Source organism: Hippopotamus amphibius, chromosome 3 (genome assembly GCF_030028045.1).
Source record: "Hippopotamus amphibius kiboko isolate mHipAmp2 chromosome 3, mHipAmp2.hap2, whole genome shotgun sequence".
Taxonomy (NCBI): Eukaryota; Metazoa; Chordata; class Mammalia; order Artiodactyla; family Hippopotamidae; genus Hippopotamus; species Hippopotamus amphibius.
In genome coordinates, this window is record NC_080188.1 from 198,176,463 (window position 1) to 198,199,467 (window position 23,005).

Here is a 23,005-nt window from a genome sequence, read left to right on the forward strand (position 1 = left end):
CCATCCACACAACCTCAAACTCCCAGCCATCTGCCCTGCCCCCTCCAGCCCCCAGCGCAGCTGGCCGGGCCACCCCTCCCTCCAGGAGAAAGCTCACCTCCCCCTGGGAGGCCTCCTGGCTGTACGACTCCGGGGTCTCCCCCTGCCCACACCCCCTCGTGGCAGAGCCTGTGGGGTCACACCCGCTTCTCTATCGGGGCTGGGACCAGCTCCCCACGTCTGGGCCTGCTTGGTGCCACTTTGGACTGTGATTCCCAAGAGAGCTTTGCTTGTCTGCGTGACTTATGGCGTCAAGGGTCCCAAGAGGTCAGCTTAGCTGAAAAGTTAAGTCTTTGTTGGGTGAGAACGCCCCTGCTAAGCGCGGTCACATAAGCCAGGTGGCACGGGGCAAACCCGACCGGGCCAATCTGGTTAAGAGATTCATGCTCTGCGAGGAGCTGGGTGAGCTGATGTCACAGGACCCTTCCATCGCTGACCTCCCGGGAGGCGAGGGCGCGAACCCCAGGGGGCCCTGCCCTGCCAAGCCCCGGCAACGACGGAGGAGGAGGGAGGCGGGCTGAGTGGGAGGGGCGGAGCGTGCCGGGAGTCTGCCGTGACCTACATCTGCTCCCGGCGCCGCCAGGCCGCCAGTAGTCCATTCAGAGCCACGGGCAGCGCGCAGCAGCTGGACACGGGGAGGAGGGAGCGGCCGGGAGGCTGGAGGCCTGCCGGGAGTCCAGGTGAGTGGGCCTTGCACACCTGGCTGCCCACCGGGGTGGGGGCGGCGATGGAGAGGCTGGGATGCTGTCTACCTTCTCTGCTCAGGAAGGGCAGGCAGTGGACAGGAATCCCAGGAGTACTCCCTGGTGCAGGTACATCCCCTCCGACGGCTCCAGGACACTGAAGGACAAAACCACAGTGAGTCTGTCTGGGTGGTTCTGTCCTGGCTCTGACTTTCCCGGCACTGCTCGGCTGGCAGTGGTGACAAGCTTAAAACTCTGACCAGCTGTGCAGAATAAGGCCCTCAGGTCCGGGACTTGCGGCATCTTGGTAAGTAACATGGTCAAACGGTTGAGAGAAGCCCTGTTTGTCTCTTCTGGCCCCGACTCCCACCCGCTGAGAAGCTGGAGGCGGTAGGAAGCTGGGTGGGGCAGGGGTTGGAGGCCCTGGGTCCAAGGGGGACCAGGGGACACTCACTGGGACTCGAGCTGCTCTTTGGTGCAGAGCATTAAGATTCTCCTCCAAAGCGGGAGGAGCTGCGGGGGAGAACATTCATCCCTTTCTGACGCCCCACAATGGGGACCGCGACCCTCTGGTCTCCACCAGACAGATCTCTTGCCCTTGTCTTTGACCTCGCACCAAACCTGGCTTATTCCCAAAGACGTGGAGGTCGGGAGAGCGAGATGGCTTAACATCGGCCCCTCCGTCCCCGCGGGGCTCAGGGCCTCCCCCGTCTCTGCTGCGACCTGCAGGCAGGAGGCTGGAGGGAGAGGCGGGCGAGGATTATGCTTCTCGGCGTGCGGCGGCCAAGTACATAACCGAGAGCTGGTGTGATGGTGATGGAGCCGTGAAGGTGGAGGTGCTGACTAAGACGTCCGCGCTGACCGCCCCAGGGCGCAGATGGTGGGCAGGCGCGGGACGGGAGCCCTGGGCGTGGGTGGGACGCAGCCCCTCCCCCCCGCGGCCAGCCGGGTCCCCCTCCATCCCGCCTCACCCTCCCCGGCGACCGCCCGCTGAGCGGCGCCGGTTGTGGCCCTGTGACCGCCCCAGAACGCGTGGCTGGCGCACCGTGGCATTCCAGCGCACGGAGGGGCCGCGGCCGGGCTGCAGAGGGGATACTTGGGGCCAGGGCGCCGGCGGGTAGGCAGTTGTGAAACGGAGGAGTGTCAGATGGAGGAGGAATGTGCCCTGTCGTGTGATTCTATATCCAGGGCTCTTTGGGCAGGAAGTGGAATCTCCAAGATGGAACCCCTTGGCCACGGGCCAACCGCACAGGGGGTGGGACGGCTGGGGAATTTTTTCAAGACACCCCCTCCGCACTCAACGCACAGCTCTCTCAACCCTCTCACCCGGCCCAGAGCCAAGCCCCCGCCCTCTCCTGGTGGCACGACGGGGTGGGCGGGGGGTGGGGGGGCGGGCTGGGGCGATGATGGTGGAAAGTGCTGGAAGCTCACCTGACAGTAGAATGCACTGGCTTCGGAGGGGGTGGATGGATTTATGAGGCTCCTATTGGCCCCGGCTAGAAGATCTTAGGAGTGGCACAGGGATTCTTGCCCGCAGACCTGGGGATCTGGATTCTGGATTGGGTGTGGGGGGTGGGGAAGCGGAGGGCTGCTGGGCCGGACAAGAGAAACTCGGGGGTGGTGGAGGAGCCGGGAGTCCCAGAGGACGTCCCTGGAAAATTCACATTCCCCAGTCGAGGGGCCAGGCTGTGAAACAGCTGGTAGAATCCTGATGCGGAGAGTTTGCTTTCCTGGCGGTTGGGAAGGCTGCCTCCCACCCTCTCCGTGACCGTCGGGCTGGGGTCCCCCCGGGAGGCCAGGCCACGGGCACAGTCTGCAGCTCCGTCCCACGGTTTCCTTTACCTGGGCCGCACCCGCGCCATCCCCGGTCCCCGGGAGGGGGGTGCGCGGGGCGGGGGAGCAGGGTGAGAGGCAGGCTCCGGGGCCACAAAGCACAGACGTGTGGGAGGGGCGGGGGGAGGCCAGCCTGGACCTTTCTAAGCAGTTCTGTCCTCTGTTCTCAGATCTGTCACCACCCTCAGCGGCCAAAGAGGCGCCAGAACCATGGCAGGTGGGAGACGCGCGCCCTCCACGCCGCGAGCCCCACGCCGTGCGCTGCGGGGTGGGGGTGGGGGAGAACGGGGGGGCCCTGCGTGTTTGGGGGCTCACCTGGCTCTCTGCCTGCTTAGTTCCCGCTTTGGGTTTCAATTTGTTTTCCTGAATACGGGGTGCAGAGGCCCTCACGTGGGCCCGATGCCCACGAGGAGCGTTTCCACTCTCCCTTCCCCAACGCCCCTCCCGTGACGCCCCCAGGGTCTCCCCGGGGCGCCCCCTGCCCACTTCCCAGGGGCTGCGTTCTCACTGCAGGAAGACCACCGCCATACCCGCCAGCATATCCCAAAGAGGAAAGGGGCTCCTGCCCCTCGGGTGAGGGGTCCGTGCTCCGCCGTGCTGAGGCCCGTCTCCCGTCCCGCCACCTTCTCCAGGGAAGCCCCTCAGGAAGGCCCCCAAGCCCGGCGTGAGCCTCCGGCAGCTGGTGGAGGACGTCCCTGAGGGCTGCAGCACGCCCGACTTTGAGCAGAAGCCCGTCACCTTGGCGCTGCAGGAGGGTGAGACCCGGGAGGGGGCCGTGAGGGCGGGCGGGAGCCCTGCGCCCGCGCCTCCCACCCAGCCTGCCTCCCAGCCTCTAAGTCCCCCTGAGTCCACAGGGCCCACCACGTCACCCTCCCTGGGGGTGCTGGGTCCCCACGGGGCAAGGGGCCCGGGGAGCAGGCGGAAGAGGGGGTGCAGGCCCGCCACGGGACGCGTATTTGCGAGCGAGGGTGGGGACGCGCTGAGCTGGGGAGCGGGGGGTTGCGGGCGGCTCTGGGGCCCTCCCCGTCCCCGCCCACAAGCAGCTGCTGCGGGGGCAGCTCCAAACCGGGTGAAATGGGGCTCCCGACGCGGGCCGCCCCACCGCCGCCCGCCGCAGGCCACGGAGGAGGGTGCCCGGGGAGCGGGCGGACGGGATGTGGGGAGGGTGCGGATGGCTGTCCCTTCCCCCACACAGGCCCCTGTGATGGATTTCAGTTTCCCACGTTCCGGCCTCAGAAAAATAAGGCCCTTTGTTTTTCTAACTCTGACTCTACGTCCCCACTCAACACGGTCTAAGAAGCTGTGTCTCTCATCGTGGGGTGGGGGGCCCTTGGGTCTTTACTCCAAACGGTTCTCTACTGCGACGCTCCTGGCGGGGTCCGGGGGGCCTGGAGGGCAGGCGGCCCCCAGGCTTCAAGGCTAGGATGGAGCTTGTCTCCCTCCCGGGGCTGGAACGCTGTGTCTCGGGACCAGGCCCTGTGGGCACCACAGCCAGGCCTTTCCGAGGTGGCCATCCCCCCTAGAGAGTGGACACGGGACCCACAGAAGACTCACCCCTTCCCAGTCCAGGGAGAGTCCTTCAGGATCTCTACCCGCCCCGGCCCCATCCCTGTGGCCTCCCCTCCCCGTGGCCACTCCGGCTGCACTTCCCCTCAGGGAGCCCAGGCTCTGCGCACACAGTCCGGGCGGGGCGGGGGGGGGGGGCTGTCCTTGGTGCCAGACTGTGCTCCCACCTGGCACGGTAGGGGTCCTCGGGTCTCGAGAACTGAGGCCAGACACCCTTCTTGGAATGGGCAGCTGAAGTGCCCAGAGCAGTGGAAAGAACACAAATTAAAATCTCAATAAAGGATCCTGTCCATCCTCCCCCAACTCATCAAACGACCTGCCTGCCTCTTCCTGCCGCAGGGAAAAATGCCATCTTTCGGGCTGTGGTCTCTGGGGAGCCCAGACCCGAGGTGCGCTGGCATTGCTCCAAAGGTGACCTCAGTAATTCCAGCAAGTACCAGATCTCGTCCAGCCTGGGTAGCAAGGAGCACGTGCTGCAGGTACGCACCGCGGCTCTTCCCCTCACGGGGGTCTGCCCTTCTCTTCCGCCCCCTAGAAGGTCTCCCGTCCCCAGAGCAGTTAGAGATGTTCCCAGAGCCAGGCTGGACCCGGCAGGCTCGCAGGTACCTCTGCAGATGGTGACCAGGAGCGTCACTCAAGCTCTGGAGGCAGGCTCCTGGGTAGAGCCCCGGGCCCAGCATCGCGGCCGTGGGAAGTCACGTGCTTCTCTGGATCTCTGTCTCCCTCTGTAAATTGGGGTGATCACAGTACCTCCTTCATGGGATCCTGGTGTGCAGTGAGGGGCTGCGTGGAGGGCCCAGCCGGGGCCGAGCTGCAGTGAGCGCGGCCGGTGCTGCTCAGTTACGTTTGTAGCTCCTCGTCACAGAACACCCGCCGCGTGCTGTGCCGGGCTCGCCGTCTCATGTAGATTGTACGTTTTAATCCTGACCGTTCACCGCGTTGGGGCTATTATTATTCTCATTTTATAAGTAAAGAAACAAAGGTCCAGAGAGGTTGGGTGACACACGCCCGAGATGGTATTTAGTTCCGGGTCCGCCAGACTCAGGACAGCCATCTCCCTGTGCACCTCGCGTGCCTCTGAGGGCGGCACTGGCCCATCCCCCGCTGCCCCGACCCAGGCTTTTGTCTCGGGGTCCGCTTCCCTGAGGGGCACGGTGAGCTGGTACGACTAGTGGTGTGTCTCGTTCGCCCAGTGGACGGAGCGAGGGGAGGCTAGCCCTGTTCCCCCGCCCTCGGCCTCTCCGCAGATCAACAAGCTGACCGGCGAGGACACAGACCTGTACCGCTGCACCGCAGTGAACACGTACGGAGAGGCCACGTGCTCGGCGAGGCTAACGGTCATTGAAGGTGGGCTTGTCTGCCCCCAACCCCTCGGCCCAGCCCTGGACGCTCAGGGCGTGGGAGAGCCCTGAGGGGAATCGGGTCCTGATGCCGGGCAGGGGGGACCACGGAGGCCACGGCCCCACTGGGTGCAGAGCCCCGGGCTTCGTCCACCACGTGCTGCGGCCTCTGCCAGTGTTGGGGAGGCTCACATCCGAGGGCGCCCCCTGCAGGTGTGCTAGGCAACATGCTCTTGGCCCCGAGGAGTGAGGTCAGGGCCCGAAAGTCGTTTTCTAGTCCCGATCTTCTGCTAACTCTCTCAGGGGGCTTCTCTTTCTTCTCTTGGCCTCAGGCTGTTTTGTGCAAATCTGTGTGTGTGTGGGGGGGGGGACAAACAAGTAACATGGAGGCCACATTCTTCCCCAGGTGTGCTTTGTTTTGGTTTGCTCTCGAAATTTTAAATTAATTGTCAGCAAGTAATTGAAGGTAAACGTCCCTTGGAAAGCAGGTCTAGTCTCTCAGCTGGCTATGCCTTTGCCCACAAGTAACAGAAAACCTTCCTCCGAATGGCCCAAGAAACAAAGCCACTTCCTAACGTCCAGGATGACAAGTCCTGGGGTGGCATCCAGGGCTCCAACCACAGCTCGGGGCTGTCGCTGGAGAGGCAGACTCTTCCCGTGCCACGGCTCTGCCCCTCTTTGGGGCAGGTTTACCACTCCATCCTTGTAGGGTGGCTGCGGCAGGCCCTAACTGAACCCACATTCAGGCAGGAAGAGGGGGAAGGAGGGGCTCTGGTCCATCTGGGCCTTTTATCAAGAAAGCAAAAGCTAGTATATTATTGTAAATCAAGTATACGTCAGTAAAAGAAGAATCTTACAGCTGTAAAAATAGACATGCTTCAGCAGATACTGTTTGCAAGGAAAGGAGCAGGAAACTCACATTGTTCTGTACAACACAAATTCTTCTTTGTTCCTGCATAAAAGTTTCAAGGTTTTAGGAAAACTAAGCTAGAGAGCTTCCTCCTGGAGACAGAAGCATATGTAACTTGTATCATAAAGGAAACCAAAGCAAAAATCAAATGGGTAACCTGTAGCAAAATATGATTTTGAGATGAGATTATTATTTTAAATATTTATTTTATTTATTCCTGTTCTGTTTTCTAAAAATGTGAAAATACAATTAAGAAAAGGAAGAAAGCAGAAGCTTCCTCAGACACTCCTTGGAGACATGTTGACATCTCATTGCCCAGAATGGTGTCACGTGGCCACTCCTGGTTGCAAAGGAAGCCGGGAAGGCGGGTGGTCAGCCTTCCGGCCTCCCCAGGGGGCATATTTGGCGCCTTCAGGCCTGTGCCCTGAAGTGACAGCTCTCAGGTGGGGGGAAAGGGCAGCTGCCTCTTTAGATGCTGTTCAGCTTGTGGTCACCAGTGGTCACCCCTTCACTCATGCCACCTCCTGGCCCTGCCGCCCCTGCCTGAGATGGCCGCCCGGCCAGCTCCCCCTCAGTCACACTCTGGGGTGTCTGCTTACGGTGGACGGAGCCTGGGCCCCGCTCTCCCTCTCGCTGGGCTGCTGCCAGCCTTCGAGGCGAGTGGCGCCGTCAGGGCCCAGGCTCAGCGGTTCTCAAGGACCATCAGTGCCTCTAGCTTCCCTCCCTGCCTGTCCACGTTAACTCTCTCCTCTCCTCCCGACGGTCCAGTTGGCTTTCGGAAGAGTCGGAAGAGGCAAAACGAACCCCAAGAGGGTAGGTAGAAGGTCATCCGAAATTTCCTTGGGGTCTTTGGGGGCTGGGCTGCTCCCTGCCTGGGGCGCCCCACCTGGGCAAGCCCTCCCAGATGCTTTAGGGGTCCTCACTAGCCCGCAGGAGACCCCCTTGCAAAAGCTCGTTGGTCAGCCATGGACCGTGGGCCCTCTTTCCAGCCCCTCCTCACCCCGCCCCCTTCCTACGGGAAAGCCTGCCTTAGCCCTGTGGAAGCCCACCTGGGACTGGGGCCTCATCCCCGTTCCCTTTCTAGACCTCAAGAAGGAGCTGATGGACTTCCGGAAGATGCTGAAAAAGAGGTGGGTCTGGGCCTGTCTGTGGGGGGTCCGGAGCCCCCCTGCTGCCAGCTGGGCTCAGAGCCGGCCTCCACCCCCAACCCTGCCCCCCCGGGGAAGCTCCGCTTCTGGTGGCGGGTGGGCGGCACGGGAGCTCTGGCGCTGATTTATGTGTGTGTAAATGGGGGGCTCCACGGGCACCGCGATCGAAAAACAAGTTTAGAGCAACGGACAACTTCCCCCCAAAGACACGCTGCTCTGAGGCCTGCGAGACGGGCTGTCAGGCGCAGAGGTTCTCCCGGGAGAGCTGGCGTTGTGGGGCGCGGTCCACCCGCCCATCTCTGGGTCCCTCCAGCCCCCAGCGGTCAGCCTCCGCGCGCCTTCTCTCGGGGCTCCCCGGCCCCTGACCCGCCCACCCGGCTCCCCAGGGCCCCGGCTCCCGCCCCCGAGCAGAAGGTGGACCAGGAGTACGTGTGGCATCTGCTGATGGCGGCGGACCGGAAGGACTACGAGCGCATCTGCCTCAAGTACGGCATCGTGGACTTCCGCGGGATGCTGCGCCGGCTGCAGAAGATGCGCAAGGAGCGCGAGGAGAAGCTGGCGCCGGTACCCCGCCCCGCCCCGCCCCGCCCCGCCCGCGCGCGCTGCGCCTGCCGTGCCTGGGGGAGGGGCTCACAGCTGGCGCGGGCGGGGTGGAGCGGCGGCCGCAAGGACCGCGTCCTGGCTTTGATACGTACTAAAATCTGGGGCTTTGGGAAAGTGAGGGCCTCTGGGTCTCGCTTTCCTTGCTTGTAAAGCGGGTGTTACAGGCGTACCTGCGACGTGGGGTTAGAGAGGCTGAGCGAGAGGATGGACTTAAGCACTTAACCTGGTAAAGGCTTCAGGTCAGCCGTCCCCATCACCATCCTCCGGCCCTGGGTACCTGTCTTATTTCTAAAGGCTTCCAGGGAAGGGAATTCCAGCCTCTTACACACTGTGTGGGACGTTCTTCCCTGTGTCCAACCTGACCATAGTAAAAGTCTAATTTTTCTTCTGGAAACCCAAAACAACCCATTTGCACTACCTCGAAGAGCGTATGTTATCAGCGTGAAGGTGATTCACCCAGCCTCTCATCCAGGGGCCCAGCTTCCCTGCTCCGGGCTCTCCCATCTGCTTTGACACAGGACTGAGCCTCTCACTTGTAAACTGGGCAGATGCGTGCTCGGCGGGGCTGCTGGGGGCTGGGGGCGGAGGATGTGGAGCGCCGAAGAGGGCGCTCAGAGGGCTCCCCTGGCGGGTTCGTCTTCCCTAGTACGTCAACGCCATCCTCAACCTGAGACACATCAAGGTCAACAAGGAGGGAATCGCAACGTTTGACCTGGAGCTGGATCTCAAGAGTCCTGAGAGCAAGATTTACCTGTATAAGGTGAGGCTGCAGAGGCCATCGAGGCAGGGCTGCTGCTGGTCCTGGGGGAGGAACTGCCCACCCGCCTCCTGGTTGCTTGGGGTCAGCTCAGACCCTGGTGAAGACCGTCCAGGGAGGCCTCTGACCTCTCACCAAGCAACCAGGCTCTCCAGCCAGGGCACGGGGTCAAAAGAGGGTTCTGAGAAGTGCACCCCTGCCCTCTGAGCGCTCTCTCCGGACACACCCCTGCATGGGCTTCAGGAGCAACTACAGGTGGGGGTAGGGCCAGCGTCTGGGGGGTGGTCCGGGGGTGGCAGCAAAGCATCCCCCCGTCCCTTGGTCAGACTCCCCCTGGCTCCACCACTTCCTGGCTGTGTGACCTCAGCCAAGATGCTTACCTTCTCTGTGCTTCGGTTGCCTCATCGGTGACGTGAGGATGACGCAGGGCTGTCTCCTGGCGTGTTGAAAGGATAGATGAGACAGTGCACCGGTCGCCTCTCTGCTCATCCTCCCCCAGCTGCCCTACTCTTGCTCTTGCCGCCCCCCCACCCCGCCCCCTGGGCTCACTCCCGTCCCTTGGCTTCCTGCTTCCTCTGATCGCCAGGCCTTTCCCGCATCCGCATGGCTCTCTCCTCCCCACAGTGACTCCCCAGCCGCCCGTGTGGTGCTTGTGCCCCCAGCCCCATGCGGCGCTCCTGGGCCCCATCCCCCTCTCTCTCCCCCGCACCCCAGTTCTCTCTCTAACACGTTATATCACTCATTTGTGACGTGTATTATTTCTTTGTCTTCCGGTAGAACTTTAGCTCCCTGAGGGCAGGAATCTTTGTTTTATTCACCGATGTGTCCTGAGTCCCTAAAACGGTGCCTGGCACACGGCGGGCAGCTCCGTGTTAGCTGCTGTTAATGCAGATCTTCCTCGACCTGCAATGGGGTTATGTCCCGATAAACCCCTTGTAAGCTGAAAATATCTTAAGTCAAAAATACATCGCATACAGCGAACCTACCAAACATCATAGGCCAGCCCAGCCCACCTTAAACGTGCTCAGAAGACTTGTATTAGCCTGAAGTTGGACAGAATTATCTAACAGAAAGCCTGTTTTATCATAAAGTGTTGAGTATCTCCTGTGATCTCTTGAATCCTGTACCGGAAGGGAAAAGCAGGTGGTTGTCTGGTACAGAATGGTTCTAAGTGTGTCAGTGGCTCACCCTCATGGTCACGGGGCCGCCCGGGAGCCGGGGCCGCCTCTGCCCAGCCCTAGCCTGGGAAAGATCAAAATTCAAAATTCCAGATACGGTCTCTACTGACTGTGCATCCCTCTCGCACCATTGTAAAGTCAAAAGAGCCGAACCCTCGTAGATCAGGGACCATCTGTGTTCAGCAAGTGGCCAACCTCTCCAGGGCTTGGCTCTCCAAGCTAAGGCGGGCACGTGCGTCTGCCGCACGCTGCTTCCTCATGAATGAAGACGCGGGGGCCCCGGCCACCCCGGCCGCCTCCCCGCCCCCGGCCCCTGCTCCCGCAGCAGCTCCGCCCCACCTGCCACCTGCCGGCTCAGCAACCTCGGGTGGCTCTTGCACAATCCCGGCAGATCGTTTACTCCGTGGTGAGGGCCATGGATATTCCTAGAGCATTTACTTGCCTCCACCCCGCCGCTCTCGGCCCCGCCCCTTTACGGTCCACCAGTGTTGTTGGTGCCGGGCGGCGGAGGGCACAGCTGGTCGCCGGCAAGCAGGATGGGGGCGGGAGGTGCTGCGGGCCCACTGGGGCCCTGCGCGCCCCTCTTCCTCTCCCGGCCTCAGGATGGCGAGATGGTCCCCTACGGCTGCGACAACCAGACCAAGCACTGCCTGCGGCATCTGGGGAACCACTACCAGTTCCAGATCAGGGACCTGCGGCCGGAGGACGCGGGCGTGTACCAGGTCCGGGTGGAGGATGCCGACGTCTTCTCCACGGAGCTGGAGGCCAGCAGTGAGTGGTCCGCCCTGCGGAAGTCTGAGCGGGGGCCCGCGTCGGTGCCGTGCTGGGGGGCAGATGAACGTGACAGGCGCGGCCCCCTCGCGGGTGGGGAGAGGCACGTGTACCCAGATGGTTAAATGTTGATGATCCCTTTTCAAAGGCCTCGGTCCGAGGTCTGTGTTCTCTTGGTGCTGGGCTGGGCTGCCTGAGTGCCTCAGACGTAGGGTCTCGCCCGTGCTCCCAGACCGTCCACTCTCAGAGCAGATCCGACCACTTCCACAGCTTCCTCTCTGAGGCAGCTCCCCCCTCCCACGACCCCCCAGGGAGAATCTCCACGGGTCAACAGGCTCCTGCCCTGTGCAGACCCCTCCCCTCTCTGCCTCCCCCGCCCCCGCCCCGCCGGAACGGTCAAACTCTGTCCCTTTCCACTGCTCTCCCCAACCCCCCTCCCCCGCCCTGCCCCCGGCACCTGACAGCTCAAGGGGCGCTGGAGGGAGGAGAGGCTTGGGGTGGGGGAAGCTTTCGGCGGATATAGGGAACGAGACTAAGTCAAGGTTGAAGAAGAAGGAGGGGGTGAGGGCTCCAGCTGGCCTGGCATGAGGGACGGCGAAGGGGCAGGGCTCTGGGGTCAGCCAGACCAGACTGTGATTTCCGGCTGGACCACGTCTTAGCTGACGTAACTTGTAAAGCCTCAATGTTCTCACCTGTGAGAGGGAAATAGGAACGCCGGCCTTGGAGGTGGTCGTGAGGAAGAATGAGACGGCAGGCATGAGGCACGGTGCTCAGCCTGTTGGCTTCCCAGCTGCCCCCAGACGGAAGGGTCAGATTTAGAATTCCAGAATTCCAGAGCCCGAGTCTGACCGTTCACAACCTAATTATAACTCGTCCCTTTATGTGGGGAAACTGATACCTGGGGGAGGGAGTGACCGGTCCAAGGTGACACGCGCTGCGGCTCAGCTGGCCTGAGCAGGGCTTGCTGAGCCCCGAGCCCCGCGTGGGGTCACGCCGGGTCCTCTCCCCACAGCCATCCCGCCGCTGGTGGTGGTCCCGCTGTCCGATGCCCGCTGCCAGGAGCGGGGCGATGCGGTCTTCCAGTGCACTCTGTCCAGCCCCTGCCCCAGCGCCACCTGGCAGTTCCAGCACCGGCCTCTCCAGCTCAGTGACAGATATGAGGAGTTCGTGTCCACGGACGGGCTGACCCACCGGCTGGTGGTGAGAGGGGCCCGTTTCTCAGACATGGGCCTGTACTCGCTGGGCACCAAGCTCCATGCCTCCAGCGCCTGGCTGGTGGTGGAAGGTGAGTGGGTCAGCCAGGCGGGGAGACCTCAGGGCCCGGGAGGGTGGGAGGAAGGCCTTGGATACAGGACCGGGGAGGCGGCGATGGGATTTGTCCACCCATGAGCTGCCGCGTGCCGGCTTCCTCTGGGGATCCTCAGCGTGTTTCTCTGCTGGGGAAACAGGGTCAGGCAGAGCCCTGGGGTCCAAGAGGTGCCTTGGCCTGAGCTAACAGGTCTTTCCTCTTGTCTCTCTCGGGGGCGTGACCTCTCACCGAAGCTGGAAAGGATAAAAGCCTTCTGACCGCAAGCGCTGACCACCAGCAACAGGCCCATGGAGCCCAGAGCCCAGAAGATGCCAGGAGCATCCGTGGCGAGGAGGGGGGACCCAGAGAGCAGGACCCCAAGGAGAGCTCCCTCCAGGGCGCCGGACTGGCTTCTGGCCTCACAGCCGGCCCAGACAGAGGTGGCCTGGGTGGGCGTGGCTATGCTTTGACAGGGGACAGGGAGGCAGCCGACTCAGCCTGGGGCCCCGGACAGGCAGGAAAAGGCTTCCTGGAAGAGGGAGGCAGAGTCACGCCTCGTGGGGAAGCTCAGCTCCGCGGAGAGGGAGGCGTGGATAGGAGCCTTCCGAGGGGCACAGGAGCAGGCCTGGAATCCGGGCTGGGCCTCGTGGGAAGCCAACAGCTAGATCGCAGCAAAGACAGGGAGGGGGACGGATGCTCTGGAAGGGTGGGAGGCAGGGAGGCAGGGTCCCGGCGTCCTCAGGCGGCAGGGCCGGGGGGCAGCGGGGGAGGGAAGGAGCGTGGTGAGGCCCCCGGGGGTTGGCTGGCCAGGGGCGGCCAGGAACAGCCCTGGGACACCCAGCTGGGACCTGGGGCAGGAGAGGGGGCCCCATGGGGACCCCAGGCTGGTCGTGTGGGGTCTCGGTCAGAAGGGGAGGAGATGGAGATTTCGCAGGGGGAGAGCCTGGATGAGGTGGGGGGAGGGGATGGCCTGAGCGGGGAGCGGGGGAGAGGAGCAGCGCGGGCAGCACGGGACCGCGAGGCTGGCCTGGGGGACGCTGGGCTGGGGGCGCCTGCCGGAGGAAGAGGCTCCAGCTCCATGGCAGGCAGGGGCCCTGAGTCCGGGGGCTCTCGGAAAGGGAGCGGTGCTGACCGTGGGGACGCGAGGGGCTCCTGGGGGCCAGGGGAGTCTCCAGAGCAGACCTCTGCAGGCAAGCGGTTCCGGGAGCCACCGACATCTGGTGACAGACAGTTCCTCCTGGGGCGTGGGGGTGCTGAGGCCAAAGCAGGGCCTTCAGTGCAGGAGGCAGGTGACGGAGGCTCAGGGGGTCCCGGGGGCTGGGAAAGCGGCCCGCAGGGGCTCAGGAGGAGGGAGGGCCCGGAGGCAGCGGGCACCTTGGGTGAGGCAGTGGATAGCTCCAGAAGCCCCCAGGAGTCCCAAGCCTGGACAGCCGGTCAGAGCGGAGGAGGGGAGGCGGGCAGGCTAGGGTCTGAGGGCCTAGGCCCTTGGGACGGCACGTGGTCCGGCCTCAGCAAATCCAGCCTGGGGTCTGGTAGGGGGGAGGGCGGTGTGGGTGGTGCCCAGGCGGCTGGGCTGGTGGGGTCTGGCCAGGGGCTGGGTGCTAGAAGCCACAGGCTAGGTGGGTCTTCAGGCCCTGGCGGGACGCTGGGAGACACGGATGGGGTCAGAGCTGCGGGGGCCGTGGGGTCTGAGCCAGATTTCTGGGATGGGTCGCAGGGCTCCGGAGAGAACGGACCCGGAGGTGAGATGGGCCGTGGGGGTGGCACAGGTGGCCTTGCGGGGAGGGCGTCTAGGTTCGGTGAGGGTGCTGGGTCCCCCAGGGGAGCCGGCCTTGGACACGGAGCTGGTTACCGGGATAGCTCCGGGGGGCCGGGGGCAGCGGGCTCTGGTCATGCTGGTGGGCAGGTCGCCTCTGGGGCCCTTGGGGGGGCAGAGGTGCCCGGGGGGATGTGGTCTGGGAGCAGAGATGGCCGTGGTGCCGCCGGAAGGGGGCCTGAGGGACTTGCTCGTCTGCAGAGTGGCTCCGGGGGCCCTGACGGAGGGCCCGTGGGCGAGGCCAGGGTGTGTGCAGGGGCCAGGGAGGCATCTGGAGGCCGGGGGGACACTGGCCCTGGGGGGAGGCGTCTTCCTGATGGTGGTCTGGGGAGTCCCAGGACGGCGGGCTCTGTGGGGACAGGTGACCTGGGGGCCTCTGCCGCAGCAGAGACCACTGGGGAGGGACGTGCCGGGGCAGAACCGGGGGGCTCCGGGACAACAGGGCCTTGGGGTCAGACTGGAGGTTACGGGGGCTTCAGCACCCCGGGGGCTCTGGGGGCTTCTGGAGAAGGAGGCCATGAAGATGGCTCTGGGGTTCCAGGGTCTCTGAGGGTAGCAGGCAAAGTGCGAGGTGGGGATGGAGCCAAGGGCCTTGGCGCTGGGGCCTCTGGAGCTGGAGGCAGTTATGGGGATGCGACCCGGGGCCCCCAGGCACCAGCGGCTCACGCGAGGGTGGCCTTGGAGAGCCGGGGGGCTGCTGGGTCTGGTCCAGCGCGGGCCTCTGGGGATGAGTCAGGAGCTGCAGGGCTGCCGCAGACGGGAGGCAGGTCAGCTTACGGAGCGGGGTCCAGGGGTCTTGGGCCTGGTGGAATGGACCCAAAGGATGAGACTGGTTACAGGGATGGCTTAGGGGGTCCTGGGGATATGGGGTCAGGGACTGAGGCAGGTTACAGGGATGGCTTAGGGGGTCCTGGGGATATGGGGTCCGGGGCTAAGGCAAGTTACAGGGATGGCTTAGGGGGTCCTGGGGATATGGGGTCCGGGGCTAAGGCAAGTTACAGGGATGGCTTAGGGGGTCCTGGGGATATGGGGTCCGGGGCTAAGGCAAGTTACAGGGATGGCTTAGGGGGTCCTGGGGATATAGGGTCAGGGTCTGAGGCAAGTTACAGGGATGGCTTAGGGGGTTCTGGGGATATGGGGTCAGGGACTGAGGCAGGTTACAGGGATGGCTTAGGGGGTCCTGGGGATATGGGGTCAGGGCCTGAGGCAGGTTACAGGGATGGCTTAGGGGGTCCTGGGGATATAGGGTCAGGGTCTGAGGCAGGTTACAGGGATGGCTTAGGGGGTCCTGGGGATATGGGGTCCGGGGCTAAGGCAAGTTACAGGGATGGCTTAGGGGGTCCTGGGGATATGGGGTCCGGGGCTAAGGCAAGTTACAGGGATGGCTTAGGGGGTCCTGGGGATATGGGGTCCGGGGCTAAGGCAAGTTACAGGGATGGCTTAGGGGGTCCTGGGGATATAGGGTCAGGGTCTGAGGCAAGTTACAGGGATGGCTTAGGGGGTCCTGGGGATATGGGGTCAGGGACTGAGGCAGGTTACAGGGATGGCTTAGGGGGTCCTGGGGATATGGGGTCAGGGCCTGAGGCAGGTTACAGGGATGGCTTAGGGGGTCCTGGGGATATGGGGTCAGGGCCTGAGGCAGGTTACAGGGATGGCTTAGGGGGTCCTGGGGATATGGGGTCAGGGCCTGAGGCAGGTTACAGGGATGGTTTAGGGGGTCCTGGGGATATGGGGTCAGGGCCTGAGGCAGGTTACAGGGGTGGCTTAGGGGGTCCTGGGGATATGGGGTCAGGGCCTGAGGCAGGTTACAGGGATGGCTTAGGGGGTCCTGGGGATATGGGGTCCGGGGCTAAGGCAAGTTACAGGGATGGCTTAGGGGGTCCTGGGGATACAGGGTCAGGGTCTGAGGTAGGTTACAGGGATGGCTTAGGGGGTCCTGGGGATATGGGGTCAGGGCCTGAGGCAGGTTACAGGGATGGCTTAGGGGGTCCTGGGGATATGGGGTCAGGGCCTGAGGCAGGTTACAGGGATGGCTTAGGGGGTCCTGGGGATATGGGGTCCGGGGCTAAGGCAAGTTACAGGGATGGCTTAGGGGGTCCTGGGGATATGGGGTCCGGGGCTAAGGCAAGTTACAGGGATGGCTTAGGGGGTCCTGGGGATATAGGGTCAGGGTCTGAGGCAGGTTACAGGGGTGGCTTAGGGGGTCCTGGGGATATGGGGTCAGGGCCTGAGGCAGGTTACAGGGGTGGCTTAGGGGGTCCTGGGGATATGGGGTCAGGGGCTGAGGCAGGTTACAGGGATGGCTTAGGGGGTCCTGGGGATATGGGGTCCGGGGCGGAGGCAGGTCACCGGGCTGGTTTGAGGGGTACTAGGGGAGTGGACTCAGGGACTGAGGCAGGTTATAGGGGAAGCCCTGGAGGATCTGGGCAGATGGGGCCAGGGGCTGAGAGGGGCTGCAGAGATGATCCAGGGAGGTTTGGAGGCTCCCTGGCTGGAGTGGGAGGTGAGGGTGGACCCATAGGCCAGGAAGCCATGGCACGTGGTTCAGGGTACGGGGCAGCCTCAGAGAGGTCTTATGGTGGCACCAGCCCCAAGGATGGCCTGGAGAGGGGCAGAGCGGCAGAGTGCATGGGAGGGGCCGGTGCTGGGCTGGGCTCCGGGGTGGCCGGGAGGCCAGGCTCCGCAGACAGCACGGCCCACGGGGACAGGCCTGGGGTCCCGGGGCTGCTGGGGGCTCACGGCGGCCCGCAGGTGCTCTCAGGGGGCCAGGACTCCAAGGGTGGTTTGGGGGGATCTGGACCCCCAGGCGCCCCTGAGGCATGGGGGGCTGCTGGCTCAGAGGGAAAGTCAGGGATCAGAGGGAGGCAAGGTGGCCCTGGGCTCCTGGGGTCCCCTGGGCACAGAGGGGCTCCCAGTGGGGAGGGCGGGTCTGCAGGCCTCGCGGCGGGTGTGGGGGCTTCCGGGTTTCCTGACGGCCGGGGCGTGGTGCCGGGCGAGACCTGGGCAGGGACAGCTGGTCTGGAACCCGCACGTGACCCGGACGTCTGGGAAGCAGGTCCCGGGGCAGCAGACAGCGGTCCAGCGGCTGGCCAGGGGGGATTGGCACCTCAGGGCGCCAGGGCCGCGCAGCTTGGCGGCGGGCGGATGGGGGTTCGGGGTGGCTGCTCAGCAGGCGCCGGCCGGGGTCTGGACAGCAGCCCGAGGCCCGGGGGACCGGGCGGGGCCTCATCAGGGCCCGCCGCGGGGCACAGGGAAGGCCACGCTGGGGGCCCAGGCTGGGAAGACCAGGGGCCTGGCCAAGACAGCACAGATGCCAGGGCCCGGCCCCCAGGCTCCAGGGCTTCAAGCTCCCTGCGGGAGGAAGATGCGGCTTTCAGGGGCACCCGGGAAGGGCCAGAGGGCTCCCGGGGCTGGGAGGGGGCTCCAGGCCCAGAGGAGGCTGGCGGAGGGCAAAGCCCAGGGTTTCTGAAGGGCAACGCTTCAGGTCTTGGAAGGAGCAGGGCGAGTGGCCCAGGGGATTCAGGTGTCCCGGGGAAGGGGACTTCTGCTGGGAGGGAGGATGGCTCCCCACAAAAGCCTGGGGACTCTGGGCGTCAGGGAGCCTGGGATGGCCTCGACGGCCCCTTTGGCAGAAAAGATTCTGGAGACGGGTCACAGGGGACCCAGGGGCCTGGGTCTCCGCTGGGCGCAGGACAGAGGGGAGGAAGGGGCTCCCTGGAGGTGGAGGATGACAGGGCCCAAGGTCCAGGGGCCCTAAAGGAGTACGAGGGCCCGGGAGCCGGAGAGGCTGGCGCGTCAGAAAGGAGGCTCGGCCCGTTCAGGAGCAGGACTCAGACATGGTCCAGGGTCGAGGGTGGAGCCGCAAAGAGAGGGGAGACGGATGAGGCCAGAGACCTGGGGGAGCCGCCTGGAGGAGAGGCCAGGGCGTGCCCAGCGGAGCCCCCCAGCCGTCCCGGCAGCTGGAGAGCCGGCAAAGAGGGCGCGTCAGACGTCCACCGCCCGCGGCCGGACCCCACCCGGAGTCCCAGATCCAGACACAAGCCCGGGGCTGGAGGCGTCTCCGAGGACACCCGAGGTAGGTGCCTCCAGGGGCAGCCAAGGGGGGCTCCCTGGACCCCGGGGTGCCTGGGCCACTCCCAGACCTGCCGCCGGCCCCGGGAGTCTGCGGCCATCAGTGACCCTCTTTGCCCAGTTCAGGAGGCAACCTCTTCCTCCTTGTACGGGTGGGATGCCAGCTGCGGGGGGCTCAGAGCCTCCCTGGTGTGTGTCTTGACGCCCTGTGTCCAAAGCGCTGGACTTGTTGGGGTCACTTGCTGTGCTTCACCCGGACGTCTGCCCGTGGGACTCAAGGGCCCTCATCTCCCTGGCCCCCCAGGGTCCGTACCAGCCAGGGCCCTGCAGAGAAAACTGGGCAGTTTGGCCTGGCGGGCGGGACATGTGGCCTCGCAGGGTGCGGTGGGAGGCTGGGCGGGGGGCATCCCTGGGCCCCCACACTCCCCTCTCTCCAGGCCCCACGGGCCTCTTCTCCCAGGGCCTGGCTGACACAGAGGTGCAGCACGGGAAGGCTGCTGTGCTCTCCTGCAGCCTCACCCGCGACCTGGGACCTGGAGCCTGGTTTAAGGATGGAGTCAAGGTACTCTGCCCCCCACCCCCACCCCCCACTCACCCCCCGGTTTTCAAGGGAGGAGCCAGCGGAGCAGAGAGGGGGTGGAAAGATTTTCTGCTCTTCCTTGTAACATTGCGCTGACTCTGGGAGAAGCTTTTTTTGTTTATTTATTGGCTGCGTTGGGTCTCCGTGGCTCTCTCCAGTTGCGGAGAGCGGAGGCTGCTCTTGGTTGCGGTGCGCGGGCTCCTCAGTGCGGTGGCTGCTCTAGTCGTGGAGCACGGGCTCTAGGCGCTTGGGCTTCAGTAGCTGTGGCTCACGGGCTCAGTCACTCTGCTGCCTGTGGGATCTTCCGGGCCCAGGGCTGGAACCCGTGTCCCCTGCACTGGCGGGCGGGTTCTCAGCCGCTGCGCCACCAGGGAAACCCCCGAAGCCACATTTTTAACTGGACGCGTCTCCCACTTACCCCCCGCTGAATGCGCCCCTGGCCCGCCCTCCACATCCAAACTGCCGTCCTGTCCCAGCCCCCGCTGACGTCCACCTGTCCTTCAAGGCCCATACAGAGGCCATCTCCGGGGCCCAGCCAGGCGGGCTCTCGGCTCCCTGAGCAGCCCGCAGCTCTCTAGCGGTCACCTAGAGGGGGTAGTCAAGGGCTCCGAGCAGGGCCTCGGTGGCAGCTGGGCCGGGCTGACCCCAGCTCAGCCATTCACCACGGACATGGCCTCGGGTTTCCTCAGCTGTAAACTGGGCTAACTGTGGTGCCCACGTCACAGGTCGCCGGACAGGGAACGAGACACTGAACGGGTGGGGGGGACCAGCTCCAGCCGAGCCTGTGATGAGCGTTCAGTTCATCCCTGCAGTTGCCGCAGCAGAGGCCCCGGCCAGCGCTAGGAGGGGCTGGACGGGGCGGGGTGACCGGCCCTCCGTGGCCTCGTTTGCAGCTCAGCACCCGGGATGGAGTCACCTTCGAGCAGGACGGGCTGGCGCACAGGCTTCTCATTGCCCACGCGGAGGGGACCCAGGCCGGGAGGTACAGCTTCGTGGCTGGGGACCAGCAGAGCCAGGCCACGCTGACCGTCCACGGTGAGGCCCGGCCCCGCCCTTTCCCACCAGGCAGCCTCTTGGCCGGTGACACGCGCCACCACTAGACGCCGGGACGTGTCACCAGCCGGCAGCCCGTGTCCGAGCGCATCCTCAGCCGAGAGGACGCTTTTAAAAAGCAGCCCGCACGCCCCCTGCTCCCGTCAGCACGTCCCCAGTGAGGTCTGGCCCGTCCGTCCGTCCTGCTGCAGACGAAGCCCCGGGGTCCCCACCCGTGCTTGTGAGGGGGGAGGGGCTCCGTCTCTGGGCCCTTCCTTCCCCGCCCCCGGGCGCCCGGTGCCGCCGTTTCTGACTCTCGTGCCCTGTCCTCTCCCCAGACCCCCCGGTCATCGCTCCTGATGTGACAGCAAAGCTGAGGGAACCGTTGGTGGTCAAGGCCGGGAAGCCGGTGACCATGAAGGTCCCCTTCCAGAGCCGCCTCCCGGTCCAGGCCACCTGGAGCAAGGACGGGACCGAGGTGGCGGGCGGCAGCGGCAGAGGGGCCCAGGTGGCGGTGGGGGACAGCTTCACACGGCTGTGCCTCCCCAGCGCCAGCAGGAAGGACTGTGGCCAGTACAGCGTGACGCTGCGGAGCCAGGGCGGCACCGTGCAGGCCACGCTCACCCTGCAAGTCCTAGGTGCCCGCCTGTCCCCGGCCCGTCCCCATCACTGTCCCCTGTCCTGTCCCCGGCCTGTCCCCTGTCCTGTCCCCGGCCTGTCCCCGGCCCCCCGAGCCCTGCCTGGCAGTGGGGCAGGCCCTGGGGGGGGACGTCCCTGGTACTGACCCCCGTGTGTGTGCTGTTGAAGATCCAAACCTGCCCCCAGCTGTCCTCACCCCTCTGCAGACGGGTTTGGAAGGAGCCGTCTAGACAAATAAAAGGCCAGGCTCCTTGGGGGCAGACTGGCCGTGCGTCTCTGTGGCCGACAGCCCAGGTCCTAGAGGTGTCCCTGGGGAGGGCTGTGGCCTGCGGCCCTCAGTTGTGTCATGAAGGTGGGACTGCCTGTGGCCAGAGGGCAGGTGCCCATCCAGCCCCCGCAGGGTGGGCCTGGGCGCGGGGCTGGTGCTTTCTGGGTCACCTCCCGGGGCACGGGGCTTGCATGTCGGGGACGGAGACCAGGGAGGCCTGAAGGGGACGCCCACCTCGGCCCCCCACCTCCAGGCAAGCTCGTCCGCGAATGGGGGGCGTCCAGTGCTGCTCCGCTGCGGCTCCTCTGACCCCGCTTCTCTTCCTGTCCTCTCGGGGGTCCCCAGACAAGCCCCAGCCCCCACAGGGCCCCCTGGAGGTGCAGGATGGCCACGGGGCTGGCGTCTGCCTCCGCTGGCGGCCCCCGAGGGACGACGGGGGCCGGCCGCTGGAGCAGTACGTGCTGGAGAGGCAGCAGGCTGGCCGCAGCACGTGGCTGAAGGCGGGCGCGGCCCCTGCGGACAGCACCACCTTCACCGACGCCCACACAGAGCCGGGCAAGAAGTACACCTTCCGCGTGCGGGCTGTGACCGCGGAGGGGCCCGGGGAGGCCCTGGAGTCCGAGGAGGTGCTGGTGGCTCCCGAGGGTGAGGACAGGCCGGGGCCCGGGAGGGGACACGCGGGGCCCCCTCTGTGTCCGGAGGCTGCGCGTCTGCCCAGCTCCTGGGCGCCTCCGGCCAGCTCCTGGGGGTCCCGAGGCCCTTCCAGAGCACCGTGAGACCCCTCGCCCGGGCTTCTCTGGGACCTGGTGGCCGGGTCAGCAAGTGGGATGCGTGGCGCCTTCTCCAGCCGGGCCCTGTGGGACGGGGTGGACCGGCAGAGCGGCACGCTCAGGCCCCGGGGAGGGGCCGGCATCGTCCTCCCCCTGCAGCACCTCCCCGGGGCCTCGGGGCCTCGGGGCTCTGGTCCCCAGGCCGCAGCGCCTCCCTGTTTCCGTCTCTCCTGCCCCCAAACTGTGGGCTGGCTCAGACCCCTGTCCCCCCCAGGAAGAGACAGCATGTGGCCAGCACGCGGTGCCCGCGCCCCCTCCAGGAGCCCCCGGGAGCCGGCACCTCTCCCAGCCCCTGGCTGACCAGCACCCTCTCTGCCCCCAGCTCTGCCTGGGCCCCCTCCTCCCCCAGCCATCCTGTCGGCCTCCAGCCAGGGCATCACCCTGTCATGGACGGCGCCTCGGGGCCCGGGCAGTGCCCACATCCTGGGCTACCTGATCGAGAAGCGCAAGAAAGGAAGCAACACGTGGGTGGCCGTGAACCAGCAGCCGGTGCCGGGTGAGCAGCCCTGGGCGTGGTCAGCACCGTCCTGGCCTCCAGACCCTCCCGGGCCCCCGGGCTCCTGTGGCAGCCCCAAGCCCGATCACTTTAGCACGAGGGTCTCGCTGGCGGTGGGTGCCCCCGGGGCATGTGGCCTCGTGCAGCAGCGTGGGGCTGCCACACTGCAGGGGAGAGGCGGCCGAGACGCTGCTGCACGTCCTCCGACAGAGGGGCAGTGCCCACCGCACGCTCCGCCCCTCCCCCAAACAGAGGACCCTCAGCCGCGGCGGGGTTGCGGGGCCCTGGTTTCACAGAGGTTTGAGCCCAGCAGCTCTCGTTTCTCTTTAATCTGAGCATCCTCATCCGGACAGCGGGGAGACGTACCCCCGCCTCCTTAAGTAGATTCCAAGAAATTGCTTTCTGAGCCCAGAATGAACTCAGAAAAGCCCAAGCCCAGGCTAGTGGGAGAAAGAGGGCTTCGGCGCTCCAGGCAGGCCGTGCTGGGGGCCAGGCTGTACCCCCGGAGCCTCGGCCTCCCGTCTCCGGAAAGGGGGCCACGGACCGAGGGCGCCTTCCAACTACCCTGTTGAGTGGTTCCATTCTATTTAAGTAGGACGGCAGCTCTAAGGCAGAGGGAACCAGAGCCATGAAGGCACGCGTCCGAGACGTTCCGGCAAGTTAGTGGCAGAACCAGAGATTTGGTTCTGAGCAGTGCCCTCTTCGTCTTGGAGAGGAGGAGTCACAGCCGGCTGGGGGCTGGGGGGCAGGGAGGTGTAGGGCCAGGCTGGTCTTGTCCAGGCATCGCCCGGCCCCTTCAGGCAGGACTGATGTGCGTGGGCTTCCCACAGAGAAGAAGTGGACAGTGCTGGACCTGCGGCAAGGCTGTCAGTATGAGTTTCGGGTCACGGCCGTGGCCCCCTCTGGCCCCGGGAAACCTGGGCCCCCGTCGGAGGCCGTCTTTGCTCGGGACGCCATGAGTAAGCAGAGCACCAACCCGGGAGAGGGTGGTGGTGGTGGTGTGAGCCGGCCAGGGCCGTCCTGACAGAGACGGCAGGAGGGCTGGGGGATAAAGGTGGAAAGGCCCTGAGGGAGAGAAATAGCTTAGGGGACCCGGAGGCTTAAGGCCCTCCACTGAGACCGGACAGGCCCAGGGGCCAGAGATGGGGATGGGGAGA

The 23,005-nt window shown here is 65.2% G+C and overlaps 1 protein-coding gene across 1 annotated transcript in view; it reads left to right on the top strand.

Moving 5' to 3' along the window:
* The first annotated feature begins 422 nt into the window (after positions 1-422).
* Positions 423-23,005, top strand: part of IGFN1 (immunoglobulin like and fibronectin type III domain containing 1) — a 29,713-nt gene continuing 7,130 nt past the window's right edge. The window contains exons 1-21 of the mRNA XM_057727249.1: positions 423-441; positions 525-719; positions 1,452-1,602; positions 3,049-3,128; positions 3,188-3,310; positions 4,461-4,600; positions 5,369-5,468; positions 7,140-7,184; positions 7,456-7,501; positions 7,906-8,083; positions 8,769-8,882; positions 10,660-10,828; positions 11,841-12,113; positions 12,371-12,424; positions 17,894-18,007; positions 18,441-18,565; positions 19,477-19,618; positions 19,954-20,253; positions 20,868-21,167; positions 21,675-21,848; positions 22,679-22,807. Coding sequence (XP_057583232.1) covers positions 423-441; positions 525-719; positions 1,452-1,602; positions 3,049-3,128; positions 3,188-3,310; positions 4,461-4,600; positions 5,369-5,468; positions 7,140-7,184; positions 7,456-7,501; positions 7,906-8,083; positions 8,769-8,882; positions 10,660-10,828; positions 11,841-12,113; positions 12,371-12,424; positions 17,894-18,007; positions 18,441-18,565; positions 19,477-19,618; positions 19,954-20,253; positions 20,868-21,167; positions 21,675-21,848; positions 22,679-22,807 — 2,971 coding nt within the window. The remainder of the gene's footprint in view (positions 442-524; positions 720-1,451; positions 1,603-3,048; positions 3,129-3,187; positions 3,311-4,460; positions 4,601-5,368; positions 5,469-7,139; positions 7,185-7,455; positions 7,502-7,905; positions 8,084-8,768; positions 8,883-10,659; positions 10,829-11,840; positions 12,114-12,370; positions 12,425-17,893; positions 18,008-18,440; positions 18,566-19,476; positions 19,619-19,953; positions 20,254-20,867; positions 21,168-21,674; positions 21,849-22,678; positions 22,808-23,005) is intronic.